Source organism: Hemibagrus wyckioides, linkage group LG18 (genome assembly GCF_019097595.1).
Source record: "Hemibagrus wyckioides isolate EC202008001 linkage group LG18, SWU_Hwy_1.0, whole genome shotgun sequence".
Lineage (NCBI taxonomy): Eukaryota > Metazoa > Chordata > Actinopteri > Siluriformes > Bagridae > Hemibagrus > Hemibagrus wyckioides.
The window spans coordinates 23,555,813-23,577,260 of NC_080727.1; the positions used below are offsets into that span (position 1 = coordinate 23,555,813).

The 21,448-nt window shown below is 39.6% G+C and overlaps 1 protein-coding gene across 4 annotated transcripts in view; it reads left to right on the forward strand.

Moving 5' to 3' along the window:
• igsf9bb (immunoglobulin superfamily, member 9Bb) overlaps window positions 1-21,448 on the forward strand; it is a 109,702-nt gene that overhangs the window by 33,628 nt on the left and 54,626 nt on the right. For all 4 annotated transcript variants that reach the window (XM_058415778.1, XM_058415779.1, XM_058415780.1 and 1 more), the window contains exon 4: window positions 12,580-12,731. In XM_058415778.1, the coding sequence (XP_058271761.1) occupies window positions 12,580-12,731 (152 nt within the window). The remainder of the gene's footprint in view (window positions 1-12,579; window positions 12,732-21,448) is intronic.

Sequence of the window (21,448 nt, forward strand, 5' to 3'; positions counted from 1 at the left end):
AGCAGGTTTAACAGCAGTTTTTCTCTCTTCTAACTTATTTCACGAAATGATTAGTGCAGTAATGTTAACTGGTTTAAAATAAAAAAAAGCAGTGAAAGAACAGAAAAGCTGTTAACAAGAAACACCAGATGGCTTTATATATATATAAAAAATGCATTGCTGGAAATTCTGTAAATTTGGAGAGAAAATAAAGTTTCAGTTTTAATGGAGTGGCTTAAAATACCTACAAGTGACCCACCTGAAAGAGAGCCAGTGGAAAACTACTAGTCTACTGTGTGTATTTCTAAGGAAACTAAAAATTCTTCATTTTGAGAAGCTCTTGCTTTCTGAAATCTATAAGCATCAGTCTGTGGAATTAGGCTTGGCATGCAGAATGAATGGCGTGTTAATAAACGTGATACAGAAACTCCTGCAGACTGCTGTGCTTTGAAAAACAAGCTTTTACATAACCTTATGAATATATACATGTGGCCTGGTGATGAATTCCCCGAGCCTGAGCGAGGGATCCTCGGGGTGACGGGTAGAGAGGTGAGCTGCAGGCTGTGCTAATCGTGGAGCGGTTACCGCGCGGCACAGTGAGTGCTTCTCCACCCGGCTGTCACTGAGAGCTTTTGATCCCCAGTAGCTGCTGCTCTCCATCTCCGAGATGCCACACTGCCGCTGTTATATCGTTCCTGTGATATTCTCACCCTCACACATGCTCTCCAGCGGCTCGAGTGTGAGGGAGGAGGGAAGGGGGGTGGAAATGATGTAATGCTGCAGGGAGCAGGCGCTCGGGAGACGTGTGTAGGTGAATGTGTACGTGTGTAGATGCATACATATGGGGGCGTGTTCATACGGCATCGATTAGTGAGTGTAAACATTAGCTTCTGTTCTTTAGTCACTGAAACTGGCTCGTTAAATGCCTGAGTGAACCATGATGATTAAGATGCTCATGGATATGTCAGGCATAAGCAATGAAGCCTAGAAAAATCATTTCAAAAGGATTGTGGAAGGATTTTTTTGAGTGGGGAAAGAAGTAGCGCACTCGCCCTCACAATTTTTTTTTCAACTGTGAGCAAAAATATGCAAAAATGACTATAATTATGAAACAACATACTATACATCTTTCTATTAATATTATTTAATTGAATTTTAAAAAATAAATAGTTAAAGCAAAAACAATGTGCAATAGATGTGCTAAATAACACATAATCATCTCTTCCAACCATGCTTTTTTGCACAGCTTATCCTACTCAGGGTTTTAGGGAACTTGGAGCTTATCCCAGGGGATTCAGGGCACAAGGCAGGGGGACACCCGACACCCTGGACGGGGTGGCGGCTAATTGCACACGCCCATTCATGCACTTCAAACGATTATAGATGGCAGTCCACCTTCATCCCAATTAACCTGGGGAAGTAAAGGGACTACCCATAACCAGAATAATCCCATGAAGCATGGAGAGAAACCTAAAACACGTAAAAGTGGGAAGTGGGAACAGGACAAGTAAAGTAAAACTTCCATGACAATTAAAACTCTTATTAAAGGCAGCGAGACACGATAAATTACACCAAATTAGCACCAAGTGCAGCTCTGATAGTATACCTTAATAATTAGTGAAATTAGTGAAATGTGAAATGAAAGACTTTACCGTGTTAATGTAAGTCATGATTTTGATCATTTTCTAAGTATCTTTCAGGTACTGAGACAAAATATCAAGGAACCTTAATAGATTTGTTAAGAAAATTCTAATACCTGCCCTGTGGTGGTATTATTTTGAGCACACAATTATAATCCTCCGTGTGTTCTTTCAGTTTTAGGGCATTTTTAGAAACATTCCAATTATTATCATATTCACTGAGGCTAACAAGACTAACAAACAAACCCTGCTAATTTGCACATATAAAAAGATGCACCATCTGCAAGGTGTCTTTGACAATCAGCATTGAGATTACTCATGCAAACTATTAATAAATCAAAAAAACCCTGAGGATGACTGAGAAGTCCATGTTGTTTTGTCCAGGTCCCGGTTTATGTGTCTCACACATTCTGTGGATTTTTCATACACAGACTTCTGGCACTCAACAGTACAGTAGTTCAGATTTAACAAACATTGCAATTATCACCCGTTGGTAACTATATCACTACAGCTGTGAGTAATATGGATGCCAAATCCCCTTAGGTTAAATGAGAGCTTCTGTTGCCATAGAAACCTGGATAAGCAGTATTCAAATGAACTTCCTATTTGGAGGGTCAGAAAAGAGAGCAAAGTGATTAAATCCGTTCTACCGTGGCAGCAAGTCGGCGCTAATCCTGTGGGATTGAACAAGAGGGTCACTATTGTTTAGACTGACCCTTACACAGGATCACAATAGTATTATGAATGAGTCTACAATGCAAAACTGTGAATCCCTCATACAGTGCAAGTGCCTTTTTTTGGTTTCTTTCATTAGGGTGTACTTGCAATGGGTCAGTTCATGTAGCAGTGAGAGGATTTTTAGAGGATGGTGACTTTCATGACTGGAAAAATTACATCAACAGTCACCAACCTCTAGCATAAAAATGGTAACAAAGAAAATATAGTATTGGCATCACTCCCAGGAGTTACTTCCAGTCATACAAGACTCTAGTTGAGTGGAGAGATCTCCAGATACTAGACATGAATCAATAAAATGATGTTTAAGAGGTGGATTTAAAATTTTTAGTTTTTTTGCTTTTTCAAATGGAGCAAAGCGCCCTTTATCTACACCTGTATCATTGTAAGAATTTTATTAACCACTTTTTTGCTAGCAAACTTAATAACATGGTGATTTTAGCAGGTGGTGCTGCTTATGTAATACAGCCACTATATTGTCAGCTGCTCACTGCCCTGTTTATTTTGACCCTAACCTTTTTCTCCCTAAATTGGTCACTTGCCACACCAGCCAGCTCTTACCTGTCCTTACAACAACTGTGAGACATGTGAAGCTAGCTGCTGCATCTTTATGAACTGCTTATTGTGCTGCATCAGAGAGGGGTTGATTTCTCCAACTCATGGCCAGTTTTGCTCTTCTGGCTGCTGGCCACAGGGTGGCTGTGGCAGTTTGGGAATTTGACCTCACAAATTCCTTGATAATATTTATTCATTGCACCAAACAGGAACCAGCCCTATATACACTATATTGCCAAAAAAACACCCCTCCAAATCATTGAGTTCAGGTGTTGTTTTTCAGGGGTTGGACTCGGCCCCTTAGTTCCAGTGAAAGGAACTCTTAATGCTTCAGCTTCATACCAAGACATTTTGGACAATTTTATGCTCTTTGTGGGAACAGTTTGGGGATGACCCCTTCCTGTTCCAACATGACTGCACACCAGTGACCAAAGCAAGGTCCATAAAGACATGGATGAGTGAGTTTGGTGTGGAGGAACTTGACTGACCTGCACAAAGTCCTGACCTCAACCCCATAGAACACCTTTGGGATGAATTAGAGCGGAGACTGTGAGCCATTCCAATACTGGGACGTCTGCCTTTACATGCACATGAATGTAATATGGAGTTGTCCCGCCCTTTGCAGCTATAACAGCTTCAACTCTTCTGGGAAGGCTTTCCACAAGGTTTAGGAGTGTGTTTATGGGAATTATTGACCATTTCTCTAGATGCATATTTGTGAGCATTTGTGAACACCTGAATTCAATGATTTGGAGGGGTGTCCCAAGTCTTTTGGCAATATAGTATCTTTAAAGCCATGGACTGTATCTACCTGACATCTCTGACCCCACTTTCTTTTTTTAGCTAGTTTGTGATCTGTAGAACTGCTATTTAGTTCTGTTACGTTTGTGCTTCTCATTAATCAGATAGTAGTAGCAGTGCTCCAGCTTGTCCTCTAGTGACTCATGAGTTGGATTTTGATCTTTCACACAATTTAAGGCGCAAGGTTAAGTTTGACTGCTATCTTAGCCACTAATACAAACAAAGCACTATAGTTGTACCCTTCACTACAAGTTTGTCATCCACATTCACAAGTGTGAGCCCGTGTTTGTTGTGCAGATGTGAGATGAGCAGGGCGTGTTGTGGCAGCAGCTGGGATTTGGTCTCGTTGACGTTGACTCTGGGAGCTCTCCATGGTGCTGATGGCTTCACAGCCTGGTGTAAGTGCTGAGCATTCAGCTGAGTGGGTCTGACCATATGCTGCAGTCACATTGCAGATGGCTTCATGGGCAAAAGCAAAGGCCACAGTCCACAACAGACAACAGCAGAGCAGTGGAGAATGACGAGTAAACTGTGTTTAAAATCTGTCACTGTTATGTGGATCTCTGTATGGATATTCATCACCCTACTTAATACTGTGGCATTTAAGTGACTTTAGTATGTGTAACTGATTTGTGTATCGTCATCTGTTCAGGCAGGTGTAAAGGCAATCTGTACAGTGTGGTTTGGTTGTGCTTTTTGTAACCTGTGCATAATTCTTTCCTGGCAACTAAAGCAACACCATCCAGCTCCTGTAATGCTGCAGAAGACCAAGGTGTCTAATATACATCTCCATTGTCTCCAATGTCCAATGCACATCTCATGTATTAACATCGGTAAAGCTAACGTATAGCATCTTTCATTCACGTGTTGTTGTACATACCAACAATCAATACAACAAAAAAACATGAAAGCAATATGAAAAACAAACAAAAAGCTGTGGTGTCATTCCAGATGAAGATGGGAAAACCAGATAACAGCTTCTGAGTTTTATTTATTTTATTATGCAGCACGAACAGGATTGACTTAGAAGTACAAGTTGACATTTCTATTGTCATGAAGAAAAAAAATCAAAAGAACATAGCATACATGAAGCCCATTCTCACATCAGCACCTTTATGTGACCATTTACATTTACATTTCTGGCATTTGGCAGACGCTCTTATCCAGAGCGACATACAAAAGTGCTTTAAGTCTCTATCATTGAAAACATCAACACTGGTTCAGTAGATTACAGACTTAGGATACCATTAGCCTAAAATTGGATTTTTTTAAACATATAACAATACATAAACAGGGAAAGATAAGAGCTAGTTTAAGTGCTTCAGGAAAAGGTAGGTCTTAAGACGTCGTTTGAAGACAGTCAGAGACTCGGCTGTATGGACATCTTGAGGAAGTTCATTCCACCACCTCGGTGCCAGAACACAGAATAGTCTAGATGAATACCTACCTTTTACCCTGAGAGATGGTGGGACCAGTCAGGCAGTGCAAGTGGACCAGTGCAGCCTCACTGCCCACCTTCCCATCATTCATTGCTTTGCTGTATGATATACTGCATAGAAGGCAGATATGAGCCAACAGTCTGTGAGGATGAACATCAGTCCTGGGGAAAGAGGATTTTCCTCATTATGACTTGTTTGTAAATGCTGGATATGACATTTGCATTTGTCTGTAATTAGTTCTGGGTATCAGTTCCAGATCTCCTCTCTCTGCTGGCATCGCTGCTGCTTAATTCTGCCCGGCATTTACGTTTATTTAGAGCATCTGGCTGCTCTCTGCTGTGCCATTGTCTCACAAAATGTGCGGTTTTGATGGCGGCGAAATCGTTCCCTTGTGATTTTCCGTGTTTTTGTTATGGCTTTTCTGAGAGCAAGTCATTTTTTAGAGTCATTTTATGCACTTCATCTGCATACACTACAATAACCGAGCCAGTGAAAGAGAGAGTGAGAGGAACAGACAGAGACTGTTGCAGTGGCAGGAACGCCATGAGCTGCCTGTGAATTAAAAAGGAGCTCAGATACTCTTCTTTCCAGCTTCTTTCTCTCAGCATTCCTGAGTGCATCATTTCCCTTGAAGGTAGTGCACAGCACCCCACTTCTTTTTACACTTATTTACTGTTGTATCAGATGGATTACTGAGCCTTCAAATGCTCTTATTTATGTTCTTGCAGTCAGTTTTGTCAATTGTGTACAATTAACATCAGTTCACTTGAACAAGCAGCGTATTGCTTGTGTAGCTTGTCAACCGTCTCTTAGGTGATTAGCACAAATGTATAGTTTATGGCTAACTAATTAACCACAAATTAAAATAATGCACTAATCATCGGTTTGCTTGACTTATGAGTTACATGAGCTAGGATTTCTGCTAGCTTCACCAACAGATTATCAAATCAAGCTAGTCATGTTCACTGACCAGATGAGGATGAGGTTCTCTTTTAAGTCTTCTTCCTCTCAAGGTTTCTTCCTCTTACCACCTAAGGCAGTTTTTCCTTGCCACAGTCATAGGGAATAATACAAAAACATTTAATATGAAATATAAAATATAAGTCTAACATTAATCTTGCGCTTTTTGTACTATGTTCTGTAAAGCTGCTTTGAGAAATGTCCATTGTTAAAAGTGCTACACAAATAAAATTGAATTGAATTGAATTGACCAGAGTTCTCAGCAATCCTTCCTACTTCTTCCAAGCTTGATTGTTCTTTATCTCTATACACATTTAATGAAATGTCACATTTATATTAAATGGAAACTAATTGCAGGTAGGAATAAACATTGTGAGAAAGGAACTGAAGAAAGGTAAACTTTTCAAATGTTGCTCATCACTTGCTAGACTAAACCTAGGATTACTCCATTCCTTTCCTTTCATCCTGAAAGCCACCTTCAGATGTCGGTGGAGCTTGTTAGTTTTTGTTCCTTTTGTAGAAATTTGTCTGTCATTGAGTCAGACCGTTTCCTGTAACCCATATGTGAGGATATTTGGTTTTATTGGAGGAATTAATTCTCATTAAACTCCTCCAAACAGGACAAGGCGCTCAATCATCTTTTCAATCCAAAAAAAACAAATAGTTGTCCGAAGGTTGTTTTGGATTGAAAAAAACAAAGAATTGACGTCGATACATGAGACCTCAAAGAACTTTGAGGCTTTGGTTTATTGATCGGAAGGTTGTGGGTTCAAGCACTGGCACCATCAAGCTGCCACTGATGGGCCCTTGAGCAAAACCCATAAAGCCATTTGCTCCAGGAGCACTGTATCATGGCTGACCCTGAGCTCTGACCCCTTAATTAGGATGGATAAAGAAAAGTATTTCACTGTGCTGTAGTGTATATGTGACAAATAAATAAAATCTTCTAATTATTAATTAAAGGCAGATTTCCTTTATCCAATGATGATCCATTTCTGAATGGTGTAATGAGGATACAGTTGGATAAATCTTATGCAATGACCTTCCAGATCTCAACCTAGCTGAACTCCTATGGGAGATTTTTGATTGTGTGTGTGTGTGTGTCATCGTCTAAACACCAAGTGTGGGAATATCACTTGAAAGAATGTGTTCATGCCTCCAGTGCCGTTCTTGTAGAGTTGGTGTCCAGGCTCATGGAAGCAATTTTGGCAGCTTGGAGTGGCACAATCCCTTACTAACACATTTATTGTGGTCAGAGCGCAGGGTCAGCTATGATGCGACACCCCTGGAGCAGGTGGGGTTAAGGGCTTTGCTCAAGGGCCCAACAGTGGCATCTTCCGGTCAACAATCCAGAGCCTTAACCACTTGAGCTACCATGTTTGCATTTCAAATGTGATTTCTTTTGTGAATAAAGCCAAAATATCTGCTTTGTTTAGAATCTCTTTCCAAATTATTGACATGAGGGATAGACTGAACCCAAGAAGTATCTGTGTGTACGTTTAATTCATTTATAATAGTTAGGCTGCACAGTGCATTATACTAGATAATTATTATTATTTCAAACATTGGCCATCAATAAACCTGCAGTATGTAAATGAATGCTGAACGAATAATGTGTGTTGTGAACAATCTGATCAATATCAGAGGTTGCTAATGGGTTGCAGACAAGTATTCTGATAGAATTAGCACACAAATGCTGTCACATGCCTCAATAAATGCTTTTAACTGCCAGGTATTAACTTTGGTAATAATGAATATAATTCAATGATCGCTATCTAGCTAAACAGGCTACTTTTTGGAAAGGTGTGGTAGCTAATTTTTTTTTGTTAGCTAATCAATGTCACCATGTAAGTCAGTTTGCACACACTAGCTACAGAACTAACATGCTAGCACATGGTCTCTGTGTTCATTCCCAGTCAAACCAGCTGCACTTCACTGCAGGCTGGCACAAAATGGAGGCGTTTGGATGAATTATTTGGGATAAGTGGGAGAATCTGATAAAAGATCATTCCATGGAAGTACCGTTGAGCTTCACTGTTCAGGAAGAGCTGTGTATGGTGAAGTGAACGAGGAGGAAGATGAAGGCCGAGGTATAAGCAGATCAATCCTGCCTGCTGTTTATAATCTATAGAATCTCCTTGAGTATAACCACAAAGCCTGATTATAGCCTAACTATCTGTGTCTGTGATACAAGCTCCTGATTTTATCTCTGGCTCCTGCTGAGACACACACACACACACACACACACACACTGCAGGGGAACGATGTTCTTCTTCAGTGAAGTAGATACAGTATTTAATATTTATCATCATGCAGCGGCGTATCTCTCAGCCTGGGCTGCTAGTTAAACTACATTTCTCATTTTTCACTTGGTCATGATTAGAAAGGTTGAAAATAGTTTTTAAAAGAAGTTTCAACCCTTTGGGTTTCTGGGCCTAATTTAAAGAGCACATTGGAACGACTTGCCTTTCTTAGAGATTTGTATTATTTGTATACACTATATATAGCATATATTTTTACTTTTACCCCACTTTCGTCCTCCACTATTTGGTCACCCACCCCCTTCCCACCCCTAGCAAGCTCTTCCCTATCCCAGGACAGATCCAACTGCATGCTTCCTCTGAAACATGTGAAGCTAGTGGCTACATCTTTTCTAACTGCTGCCCATGCTGCATCACCGGGCAGCAGAACACATGGAGGAAAGGTCAGTTTGCCCTCTTCCATGTACATGAGCTCACAGACACCCACAGGTTGACATTGTCGCTGTGTTTGACAGAATGTCATCCCCTCCCATCCAGAGAGGATGGCCAAATCATCTGTCATTTACATTTATTCATTTAGCAGATGCTTTTGTTCGAAACGACTTACAAGTCAGGAAACACAGGCATCTCACAGAGTGGTGCTACCATTCAAGATCTCTTGAATTAAGTGCTAAAGGAGCAGAGTCCACAGAGTAGGAGTGTAAGAGCTTGTGTAAGGGCAGATTTTTATTCTTTATTTTTGGAGGTTAGGAGGTTTAATTAAGGTGGCTAATCAAGTGTTCACTGGAAAGGCGGATCTTTAGCCTTTAGCCATTTTTTTTTTTGACAGATTCAGCCGTCCAGACTGAGGTTCTTTCTTGGACTTCTGGACACACATGGCTACAGTACTGTTGTGATATGTGATCTCCTGGTTTCCCAATAGTAATGTTATTTGTCCAGTGATGGTCTATTAGTCATTAATTATACTTTTGCCATGAAGCGTATAGTGCAGCGTTCATTATTTATTTTTTTGTAAAGCTTTAACCTGCTCTCAGCCCTTTTAGCAACGGTGTGTTTGCATTTCATTGGTGATGCACCTATGATCTGAAATCAGCAGCTCTGTTTGATGCCTTCACAGTACTCTAACATGAGAAGGATATAATTAGAGACACAGAGGAGCGCAGTAAGAGGCCACTTGTTCCAAAAGCTCTATTTAGCCCCAGCAGATAGCCCTCTTTATTGACACTGCAGGTGCAGCCTGACTGGCACCAAACACAACCTGCTGGAGCCTGCTGTTTTGTGTGTGTGTGTGTGTGTGTTTGTGTGTGTGTGTATGATCAGAGAAAGAGGGACTATAAAGCCTGACAGTCTGCTGTGTATGAATAGAGAAGCTGCTGTACCAGCACTTTGATTTCTGCCCACTGCAGGTGTAGTGCCAAGTGAAGCTGATGTCTGATTCAGCGAAAAAATAAGGCATGTTTATTCTGTCTGCGCATGCGCCCGTGTCAGCGAGATCACCGCAAGGCTATGGAGCCCAAAGCTGGCCATAAGATCAATAAGAAACTGTGGCTGTGCAACTGCAACACACTCGTGTCCAGGGCATTTTTGTTTTTTACACACAGGCTTGTGGCCTTCAGCCTTCTGAGACATTCTGACAGATGCTTATGAGAGTGTGTGTGTGTGTGTGATAGAAAGAGTGGAGTGTTGGTGTTTAGTCAGCATCACAGGTCAGTGCTGTGTGAGTGTTTCTGAAGCTGAACAGGAAGCAGATGGAGTTTTCAGAGTGGACAGATGTCTCTGCCTCTCGGCCTCATCGCCTCTTCTGACATGTGAATCCAGAGACTCTCGCTGTTCTCGTCACAGATACAATTAAGGAGAAGAAAACATCTTTAAAGTTTTCTGCACCTTTTGTCTGCCTGAGTGTCTGTTAACATATCGCTGCTTCTTTTACTGACTATCAAAACAATAATAATCCCATAAACACACTGTATTACGTGAGGCTCGGGTTATCGATATCGTAATTTATTAACATCATGAGATATCTTTTAAATATCCTGAGGTGTCCATTGTTACTCAGAGGTACATGTAAACATCTAATCTGAATTTAATTTCAGTCTTGTGATGAGATGTGTTGGGTTTAATGGGTCCTGGGTTGAGTTAAGCAGTGAGGAGAGAGTTGGTCTAAAACAGAGGCGTCTTTTATTATTTCCAAACATAAAAATGTAAAAACATCCAGATTCTTATTCTTCTGATTTTTATTACTTACTTTTTTCTGTTTCTGAAAATCCCTCATGTGTATTTAAATGTAAATGAACTGACCATCTGTAGAAATACCATAAAAAAAAAACTGTACCAAATGTGGTCCAAATTTAACATCCAGTGCTATTTAATGCTAGTTAAGAAAAAGAAATCAGAAAATATACATTCTCTTTACATACATATTCTTTACAGATGCTGCGTAATAAGCTGATTTTTAAAAATCTTTTTAATGCTAAGCTAAGGTGTTCAGGAGGGATTTTGTGTGAAAAGTTTGTAAAGAAAAGAAAATCAGGTCCTTTAAAACGTAAATAAAATATGAATAAAGTTTTTTTGTAGTTGAATAAAGTGATTTGTCTAATATTTTCCTAAAAACATCCTTAAATTGTTTGTATGTAAGTGTGGACACTCTGCATTAAAGGGTTAAGGCTGTTTTTCTTGCATGATATCAGCTGAAGTGTGAAGTCCAGCATCACTCTTTAATAGTGACCATAATAGAAATATACTGAAATTTATTTGTATCTGCAAAAAAAAGAAGAAAAAAGATAAATATGATAATTAAATGCATAAATATTATAATTCTAATACTGTTATAATTATGATAGAATAAATTGCACCCTTTGTACATCACCATTCTGAACAATATTCTGTTTCTGTTTCTTTAGTTTATTTATTTATACACACGGTCTGAGGAGGAGTAGGTCACTGTCGTTTCACTGCAGGAGATCGTATACGAATAAAATCTTAAATTAATTTATTCAGATCTTTGAAATTTGTGAAAAGGAATGTCTTAGGGTTAAGTTTATAAATGTATTAATAAAATTATGAGCAATATTTACTTCCAGTGAACTTGAGGGCGTGATCTTATATAACCTATCATTAACTTATTTATTTCACTAGATTTATTACTAAAACTCGAATATAAAATATAAAAAATACACTAGATGAAAAGATCTAAAATAAAAAGAATCTAAGAATATAATAAAAAATATAATATAAAATAAACTGTCATTACAGAATATATAAAAATAAAAATAAACAATAGAAAGAATAGAAGAGTAGAATAATCAGAATAGTGATAATAAAATGTAGAGTGAGATGAGTGGACGGATGTGGACAGGATAGTGTGACATAGTTGAAGCGTTGACATTGAGTTAAAGTGTCATGTGCGATGGTGTGCCAGTATTAAAGTGACAAAAAAACAGGACTTTTCCTAAGGGATAAAAACTTTGACACAAAATGACTGCAATTGAAATGGCCACTGAAGTTATCCAGCGAGTATGACAGGATGTTCCCCCAGCATTAGCAGCATCAGCATGCATCTTCAGATCAGAGCAGACAAGGCTGGAGTCTATCTAGCACCTTGTTTGCAGCCACTGAGGTGCTTTCTCATCTCGCCTCTCGCTTCATAACTCCGACACGTCTTAATTCATCCTCTTGTATAATCACCTTTTCAAAGTGAGCGCACAGAGTTTCACTTTCATCTAATCGCCCACTTCTGACACTTTCATTTATTTCCGCAAGAAAATGTCATTATATTTCACACGGCCTTGTTTATGTGAATGTTAAACTGCTTTACTCTACCTCAGTTTGGTCATAAAAACTAGAACATTTTTAAATGAAATGATCGTGTCTTAGAAAATCATCTCTTAGGATTATCTCTTAGAAAATCCAAATTTGTTTTGTAATTTTTTTACCACAGGCGTGCGTTTAAAAACAACCCATTAATACCATTATACCGTGAAACTGGGGTGTTTTTAGACCTGATTATCACATCATGGAAATTTAGATCCTTGTATACACTCCAGACTCATTTATATTCAGAAAAATACACTCCTAAAAAGCAGGTAAAATGTTTCATGTAGATGTGCATGGATTATTATCATGTCCCTGCCATTAAACTGACCGATCTGTAGCAGGTAGTGGGCCGTATGTAGAATATGAATGTATAAAGACGTATCGTTTGTGTTGCAGCTCCACCGACGTTCACAGACACACCGCCGCAGTACGTGGAGGCTAAAGAAGGGGGCAGTATCACTCTCAGCTGCACGGCGTTCGGCAACCCCAAACCCTTGGTCAGCTGGATACGGGAGGGTGAACAATTACAGGACAGCGCCAAGTACAAGGTAGGAACCACTTTCCCTTCTCAACCACTCAAAATGTGCAGAATTCACCTCTCATGCGTGGCCTGTTCTTTGAGCATCCATGTCAGGTATGGACTTTTTTTTTATCACGTAACTCCATTGTGAAAGGGAAAATATAACAGGATAACTATTCGACATATAATAGGCAACTTATTGTCTTTTGTTACCATGAGACATTTTAATAGCGCAGGCCGGTGGTAGCTCAAGCAGTTATGGCTTATTGGTCAGGGTTCACGAAACGAACGAAACAGCCTTTGTCACATATACATTACAGCACAGTGAAATTCTTTCTTCGCATATCCCATCCTTGGAGGTTGGGGTCAGAGCGCAGGGTCAGCCATGATACGGCGACCCTGCGCTCTGACCCCAACTGTCCAAGCATGGGATATGCGAAGAAAGATTTTCACTGTGCAGAAATGTATATGTGGCGAATAAAGACAACTTAACTTCACTTATGCTGTGTCTGGGAAGCTGCTCTGATTCTAGCTAGCTTACATTACAGGGTTCTGAAAAACTAGCCAACTATAATAAAGCTACCTGCTCAAACTGCAAAGATATCTTTATTTCATCCATTAATTCATCTTCAGTCTGCATTTTAACCTAGGAGTAAAGACTTACTCATGGTATAACATAGGGCAGTGGGGTGCTGGGAGCTCAAGTGGTTAAGGCTCTGGGTCGTTGTGTAGAAGATCGGGGGTTCAAGCCCCGGCGCTGCCAAGCTGCTACCGTTGGGCCCTTAAGCAAGGCCCTTCATTCATATCCTGAGGTGGTTTAGAGAAGCTGTTGGAATGTTATTCAGAGGAGGGAAGAGACCAGAGAAAACCCATGTGGACACAGAAAGGTTCAAATTGTGGACCTAGCTTCGCAAAGGGTTCTATATAAAACTGTCCATATGTACACTTTAGCTAATTTACCTTTCTGCATATTTGCTTTATTCATACAGATTTGGAGATTAGTGAAAGCACTTAAACGCTGAAACACACAGCATGCTATAATGTCACATTAATTTAATTGAGCCATGAATTCTGTCAGGAGAATGTGTCTGTGTGTGTGTGTGTGTGTGTGTGTGTGTGTGACTTCTTGAAAAACTGAGAGTGACACGAAACCCTTTTTTCTCTCACTGAGACACATGGACAAGTGCTAAGCTCTCCATCATAGTCTACAGCTTCATAGCTTCATGCTCTGTGACCCTGTGAGATGGAAAACACCCGCTGAGTGTAATACTTGATTCGGAGTGAAAAGAACACATCGCAGTCAGAGTGTGTGTGTGTGTGTGTGTGTGTGTGTGTATCCACAGACAAGGCAGCAGATGTGTCACTGTGCATTCTTTGAGCAATTTCTAATTGCTGACTCTTTCTCTGTGCTCCATGTCAGCCGTCTTTTTTGTCAGAGAGATACATTTTGATCAGATGAGCTCTGAAGAATTGGGGTTGTTTCAGCAGAGTCACTTGTCCTCTATCAGGTGTCTCTATGAACAGTCACTCTGATGTCGTCCTTTGATTGACGCACGTCCCTGTAGAGTCTCCGTTCCAGCTGCCACTCTACAGCCTGTGATAGGTGCTGAAATCACAAGTGACAGATTTAAAGCAGTTTTCCGCCACTTTCGATGTCAGCCTCTGCCTCGTTCTCTCTCAGTCTCTCTCTCTCTCTCTCTCTCTCTCTCCCTCTTTCGCATACACTCGTTCCGGCTTCCTCTCCGCCTTTCTGCCTCGTTTGTGTTCTTACTCTCGTCACATAACTTGTAAAACAGATGATAGTTTTGCCTCAGTCCTTTAGTCACATGATTCAGTCAGACTATTAGGTTAGAAGCTGATTTGCTCTGCCCCCTGTCCTGTCATGGGTTTGTTCCTGAAAATGTGTGTTTGTTAGCAATTCTAGCCTGAGTTTCCATGTGGTTTTATTTATACTCTATTAAGCTTCTGTATTAAGAAGCTCTTACTGAATCTCTGGTACCAAATTAGTTTCAGACACTCTCTGTTTTTATTACAGCTTTAAAAGACAATGAATGTGCAACTTTTAGGTCAGGAACTTTTTAACTATAATTTCGATAGCATAAGCTATGTTTAGTTTACATGTGGTGACAAATTAAAAGTAGACTATAAAAGTACAACCACAAAGTAGATTATGTGGCTCTCATATGTGGATCTTCTCTAAACCGTTGTCGCAAATTTGAAAGCACACAATTATCTCGAATGTCCTTGTATCCTGTAGCATTAAGATTGCCATTCGCTGGAAGAGGTCTAGCCCAAATCCATGACCATTGTCCTGTGAATTAAAAAGAAAACAATGTCCATAAAGACTTGGTTTGTCAAGGTTGGTGGAAGCAAGATCTAGTGGAAAGGCTTCTCAAAAGATTGGAGGCTGTCGTAACAGCAGACTGAGACCAACTTTGGAGCCGGATGGAGCAAACACATATGGGCTTGACTGTGAGGTGTCCACATACTTTTGGTCATATTTCAGCAGATGAAAAATCTTGAAACTTGAAACATCAGGGCTTCTGTTGCGGTTTATCCAATCACACATTTACGTACATTACTTAGCTGAGAAAATGACATTTTCACAGATTTTCATCGAATTTTTCATTTTATTTACCCTCTTGGGTCTGATGACAGGGATAGTGATCTGACATCATGGCGTTTTAAAGGCGTAGCTGAAAGCAGGGTGTTTAAAGAGGAACAGAGCGAGAATGCATGAAAGAGCGTATTCGTTTATTCTCCCTCCTTTACATTACTAAACAAAACATAAACACTGTCACATGAACTTATTTTAGGCTGCAACTATCACTAGTGTGTCGAACTATCACTAATAGCTAGATTATGTTCGTTTAGTAGATTATCTGGACCTTATTTGGAGCGTTACTGTTTTCTATAGTGGCTAACCTGATTCCTAATATCTGATTTTATTTTCAACTAGCAGACCAACAGTATTCAGGTAAAACTACGGTGTCTGGGAAGTACATGACACAATAACAAAACCGGAAACACAAGGAGAATTCAGACAAAGCGGAAAAGGTAGGTCTAGTTTTTGCAAACGGAACTCTTCCCTCTGATTAGACGAGACATGGGTCACTCAGGATCTACAGGAAGTCCAGCAGTATCTGCAGCAGTAGAAAGTGGATTGGTGTGTGTATGAACACAGCTCTGCTCTTATAGCGCTCCTTACCTCCTTTAATCTGGAATAGTTTGCTCTTCCCAACATTCCTGTGTTCTTCAGGTGTGTTTTTAGAGATAAACTAATCTTTACTCCATGATACACTATCAGTATATCCAACATCACACTGACCATATGAACGTCCTTCCTCACAGTAGAGCTGAATGAACTCCATTTTATTATAAAGATAAATATATATGTTTGTTATTTTCTTTAAAAGATTTAAAGTTGCACTATGGAAAAAAAAAAAGTTAGATACATAAGTTCCTACTTCCTGTATGTCCTGAGTGGCCCATGTCTCGTCCAATCAGAGGTCAGAATTCCATTCACAAACTATACCTACCTTTTCCACTATGTCTGAATTCTCCTTGTGTTTCCGGTTTTGTTATTGTGTTTCGCACTTCTTGGCCACCGTGGTTTCACCTGAATACAGTTGGTCTGCTAGTTGAAAATAAAATTAGATATTTGGAATCAGGTTAGAAAACTTCAGTAACTTATAAATTGAAATATTTAGTAACTGTGACTGAAGCAATAGCCTTGCATGGCCAGTTATTTTTATATTTTTTAATCCCTGGGTGATGTACAGCCCCTTTTTTTAGAGAGAAACTAAATGTGGCACTAGGAATGGCAGATTGCACGCTCATATACCCTTAAAAGGAATGCAGCGGTGGCACTAATGGCTTGCTAAATGTAAGGCATCTGTTTATAGACACTGTAGACTCAGCGTAGAGAATGTCAGAGTAATGCACGGTTCAGACACTCGTTTTGTACGGTGTTTGATATGCAGCAGCACATAGATCAATGATGTTTTCATAAACATAGCTGAATAATAGCTAGAAAATGGTAGCAACAGGCATTTGCCTTTAAGACTGAACACTAAACAACTGAAGAAGGATGAGGTTTTGATGAGAGGAGTGTTGCCATGCATAGCTTGTTAGTTTGAGTGACAGCAAGCATTTAGCTGATGGAGAAAGAAACTCAGATCGTATTAATAGAGAAGATGGAGAGGCAGAGAAGTTGTTTTTTTATTGCATCTATAATTTCCTCAGCAGGCTGTAGATAAAAAATGTTCTGCGAAGATGCACACACTCAGTTTTCTAATATTTAATGTGAATCAGTGACAAAGGCTGCAAACAAATTTACTGGAGTTTAAATTGTAGTGTCATTATCAGCTTTGTTAAATGTATTCTCAACAATGTTTATACTCTACATTATCTGAGGGAGTGAGTGTGGCTATAAGTTGACTTGTGATCGTCTCTATACAAATCAACATCGTTCATAGATTATGGAATAAACTGAGTAAATGTCTCATTTGAAATAAATAATTTATTGTCAGTATGGGATGAAGCTATTTAACCACATAACCACCTTACCTGTGATAATTAAATGTCATAAGTTGACTAGAATCTTCCATCCATCCATCCATCCATCCATCCATCCATCCATCCAATCATCCATCCATCCATCCATCCATCCAATCATCCATCCATCGATCCATCCATCAAATCATCCATCCATCTATCATTTTTTCTGTAGTATTTATCCTACACATAGTCCTTAGGAGTTTATCCCCAGGGACTCTGGGCACAAGTTGGGGGACACTCTGGACATGGTCCCATTAAAGGGCACATCACATCTCACACACTCAATTCACACTACAGACAATTTAGAGATGCCCGTGAGCCTACAACACATGCCTCTGAAGCACATGGAGAACATGTAAACTCCATTGGCACAGCAAAGCAAACATGCCAATCACTAAGCCACCATATACCACATCCCAGCCACCCCCCCCCAAACACACACTCTTGTATACATTTAATTCACTTGGCTAGCATGATATCCAAGTAGCTAGCTATGGAACATATATAAAACCAACCATCTGATCAGAAACCACATGTTTTCCTACTAAAAATACAGTTCCTGAGGGAAATGCTTGTGCATTAAAAATGCAGTTGTGGAGTGCATTGAGCCTAAAAAAACATTTTTCCTCTTCTTGATTTCCTCCATGTATTTTACTGCCATGAATTTGCTAACACAGAACAGCAAAGACACCAGCACTTCAATTTTGTAAGAGCAGAATGACTTTCAGTTATCTGGCTCTGGAGCTGTGAATGAGAACAAAGACGAGGAACCAAAAACCATGAGGAGAACAAGAAACATGCCACTGACCTCGACTGGTCGATGCCGTGTTGCTTGATCTCCCCTTAATTTCATCAGTAGTGAAAATGCATCATATCAGTTAAACCTATCAAGATATCAATCAAGCAGACATTCATATAAATATCCTGAGGTCTTATTGGGTTAATCTCACTTGAATCCACGCCCATACTGGATTGAGTGAATGAGTGAATTCATCTGTTTTAGTGAATCTAATTAATATGGTGTCTGAGAAGCGCAAAACACAATAAAATAATCCAAAAAACACAAGGAGAATTCAGACAAAGCGGAAAAGGTAGGTATAGTTGAATAGAATTCTTCCCTCTGATTGGACAATACAGAACTCCACGCATGTACAAGAAATAAAGTTAGATACACAATTTCCTACTTCCTGTATATCCTGAGTGACAGATGTCTCGTCCAATCAGAGGGAAGAATTCCATTCACAATCTAAACCTACGCTTCATCTGATTCGTCCTTGTGTTTCTGGATTTGTTTTTGTGTTTTGCATTTCTCAGCCACTGTAAATTAGTCCAGATGATACGAATAGTCCAGTATACACAAACAGTACTGGAGTAGGTAGAAATGACATCACTTCAGTAGCTGTAAGTGAAATCAATAACAGAGTATGTAACACATACGTGTTCAAACGATAACGAGCCATCAGCATGAAAATGGTGATGTTCTGCCTACATCATGATCTGGTCTTGGGGTTGCATAAACAGATATAGTGTCCATTTCCTGTCCATTTTTTTCAGGACATGCATGCAGGCTGGTAACATAAAATAAATTAATGTAAGTCTACTCTTTTCTGTCCTCCTATTGGTGGATTTTAGACGTGTGTCATTACAGCAGTCACACACTATTCAAGAACAAAACGTCCTACATTGCCAGACCTTTTTCATTACTTGTCTTTGGTTGTAGTCAATAAACTGGTGGCCAGTGAGAACATCACATTATGTGTCCTGAGAACAGCAAACTTATCTTGTCCAAAGTGTTATGATGTGCGTTTCAGTCTGGGACGACTGAATCGGACTATAAATCATGCCAGTTTTTAGGCTCATGTGAATTTGTGTGTGTTTGTATGTGTGTGTGTGTGTGTGTGTGTGTGTGTGTGTGTGTGTGTGTGTAGTTGTGTGTTATTGGGTCTGCTGTAGTCTAGCCACATGTCTCCATCTGGTTAATTAGAGTAATTACTGTGTCGCAGATTTCTGCTGTTTTGAATAAATGGGCTGTACTTATCTGTGTTCTTGCTTCTGTGTGTGTGTGTGTGTGTGTGTGTGTGTGTGTGTGTTGTCGTACATATGATCACCCAACTCCCAGCTGCTCCTGGATGTCGTCATTGCTGCAGCAGACATTAACTCTTAGATCCTTAGGAGCAAATTTTTCACTTTCACACTTACGATCCATTTAATACTCCGAAACAATTCAGTTCTAATTAATAGTAATGATAATAATCTTTATCCATTCACTTTTTTTTAAATTAAGTCCATAATGTCATATTAATGAAAGCTCCTACGATTTTTTATGACTTTAAATATATAAAAAAAGAACCACACATGATAAAAAAATATATATATAGTAATAAAATAAAGGACCCAGTAACCCAGGTTAATAAGACCATTTATGGATTTAATCTGGATTTTAAAAGAATTGTAGAGCTTTCATTCCAAACATGCTCTTAAAATCTATTTCACTAGATACCGGTGGGTAATGTACTCATCACCGGTATTGATTCGGCATGGATCACCAGAAGGTAAATGCTGTCACAGTTCCTGGAGTATTGACAACTTGTGTACTGCTAATTACATTACCCAGCTTGATTTCCTGTGTCAGGTCACACTAACTGCCAGTGCATTAAAAGTTTCAGTGTTTGTAGCCCCTGAGCATTTCCTGCAATATCCCGTGGTGGTGTTTGACTCGGGTAATGCTCTTGTGAGGTTTCAGCATTTAGTTGAATTACTAAGATGATTAAATCAGCTAGCCATCAGCATGTTCTGACCATTTAGACACTTTAGGAGCTGGTTTCTAGAGAAGAAAGACATTGAAAATTGTTGATATATGAAATGCTTTTTATTTTCTGTGAACCGTTTATCACAGGTTGCATGTAGGGGATGGGGTTGTTCAGTGTTTAAGGTGTTGGTTTGTTGATCAGAAAGTTGTGAGTTCAAATCCCAGGTCTGCCACTGCTGGGCCCTTGAGCAAGGCCCTTAACCTTCAATTGCACAAATGATATAAATGTAAGTTGTGGATATTGGTGTCAGAAGGTAGTAGTGATGTTAATTAGCTTTTCAATACAATGATTTTTATTTTGGACCAAAATGTTTATAAAAGCTGCAAGATTAGCTAAGCAATATATTAACTATAAATCCAGGAAAATGACTCCATAATGCTAAGTCAATATAATAAAATATAATAAATAAATAAGAAGATCTGAGGGCATGAAGCCTTTATTATGGCCACATGTACATTACAGCACAGTGGAATTCTTTTCTTTACATATCCCAGCTGAGGAAGTTGGGGTCAGAGCACAGGGGCAGCTATGATACAGCACCCCAGGAGCAGAGAGGGTTAAGGGCCTTGCTCAATTGCCCAGCAGTGGAGCTTGGTGATACTGGGGCTTGAAAACGATCCTCTGATCAACAACCCAGAGCTTTAACTCCTTGTGCCACCAATGCCCTCGGTTCTTAAAAAAAGAAATAAATAAAGCCAAATATATATTACATGCCATTAAAAAAAAAACCTTTGAATGCTCAAAAGTGAAAAGGGAGAAAATTGCATTTAAATATTTCTTTACAAATGTGTCACAGGACCATGATGGACATTTGTCTTTATCTAGTTTACATCTGAATTGATGCCCATTGATCATAGCATGGCATTCAGTGTGTGAGGAAATCACACTTAGCTAGCTTAGCAGAGTGAGTGTTTCTACCACAGGGTTTGTTAAACTGGCTTCTTACCTACTTGAAGATAAACTTCATATTGTTTTGCCGAAATATTTTTATTGCTTCTTGGTTTCCTGGCTTCTTTTTTTGGCTTCCTGGTTTCTGGTTTGTCTTTTTTTGGCTGTAGCTCAGCCACAGCGACATCCCACAGGTTTTCCCAGGCTGTCAGGTTTCTCATTTCTCAAGCAGAGATTTAAACTAATCTGCCTCCTCGTCTTTCCTGCAGAGGACAACCCCAAAGTGGCCCTCAGGGTCTTTTTAACCCCCATGTTGTTACACGATTATGTGGCAAAAAACAAAGGAGAAAAGCATAATGAGTCCTGAGAGGAAGGCTCACTGATGATAAAATGCCATCCTGTTATGCTGGTGTGAGACCAGGTTCGCTGCCTTTGCAGGATGTGCTTAAAAGTTAAAATCAGAAGAAAAACAGGTTATAGATGAACT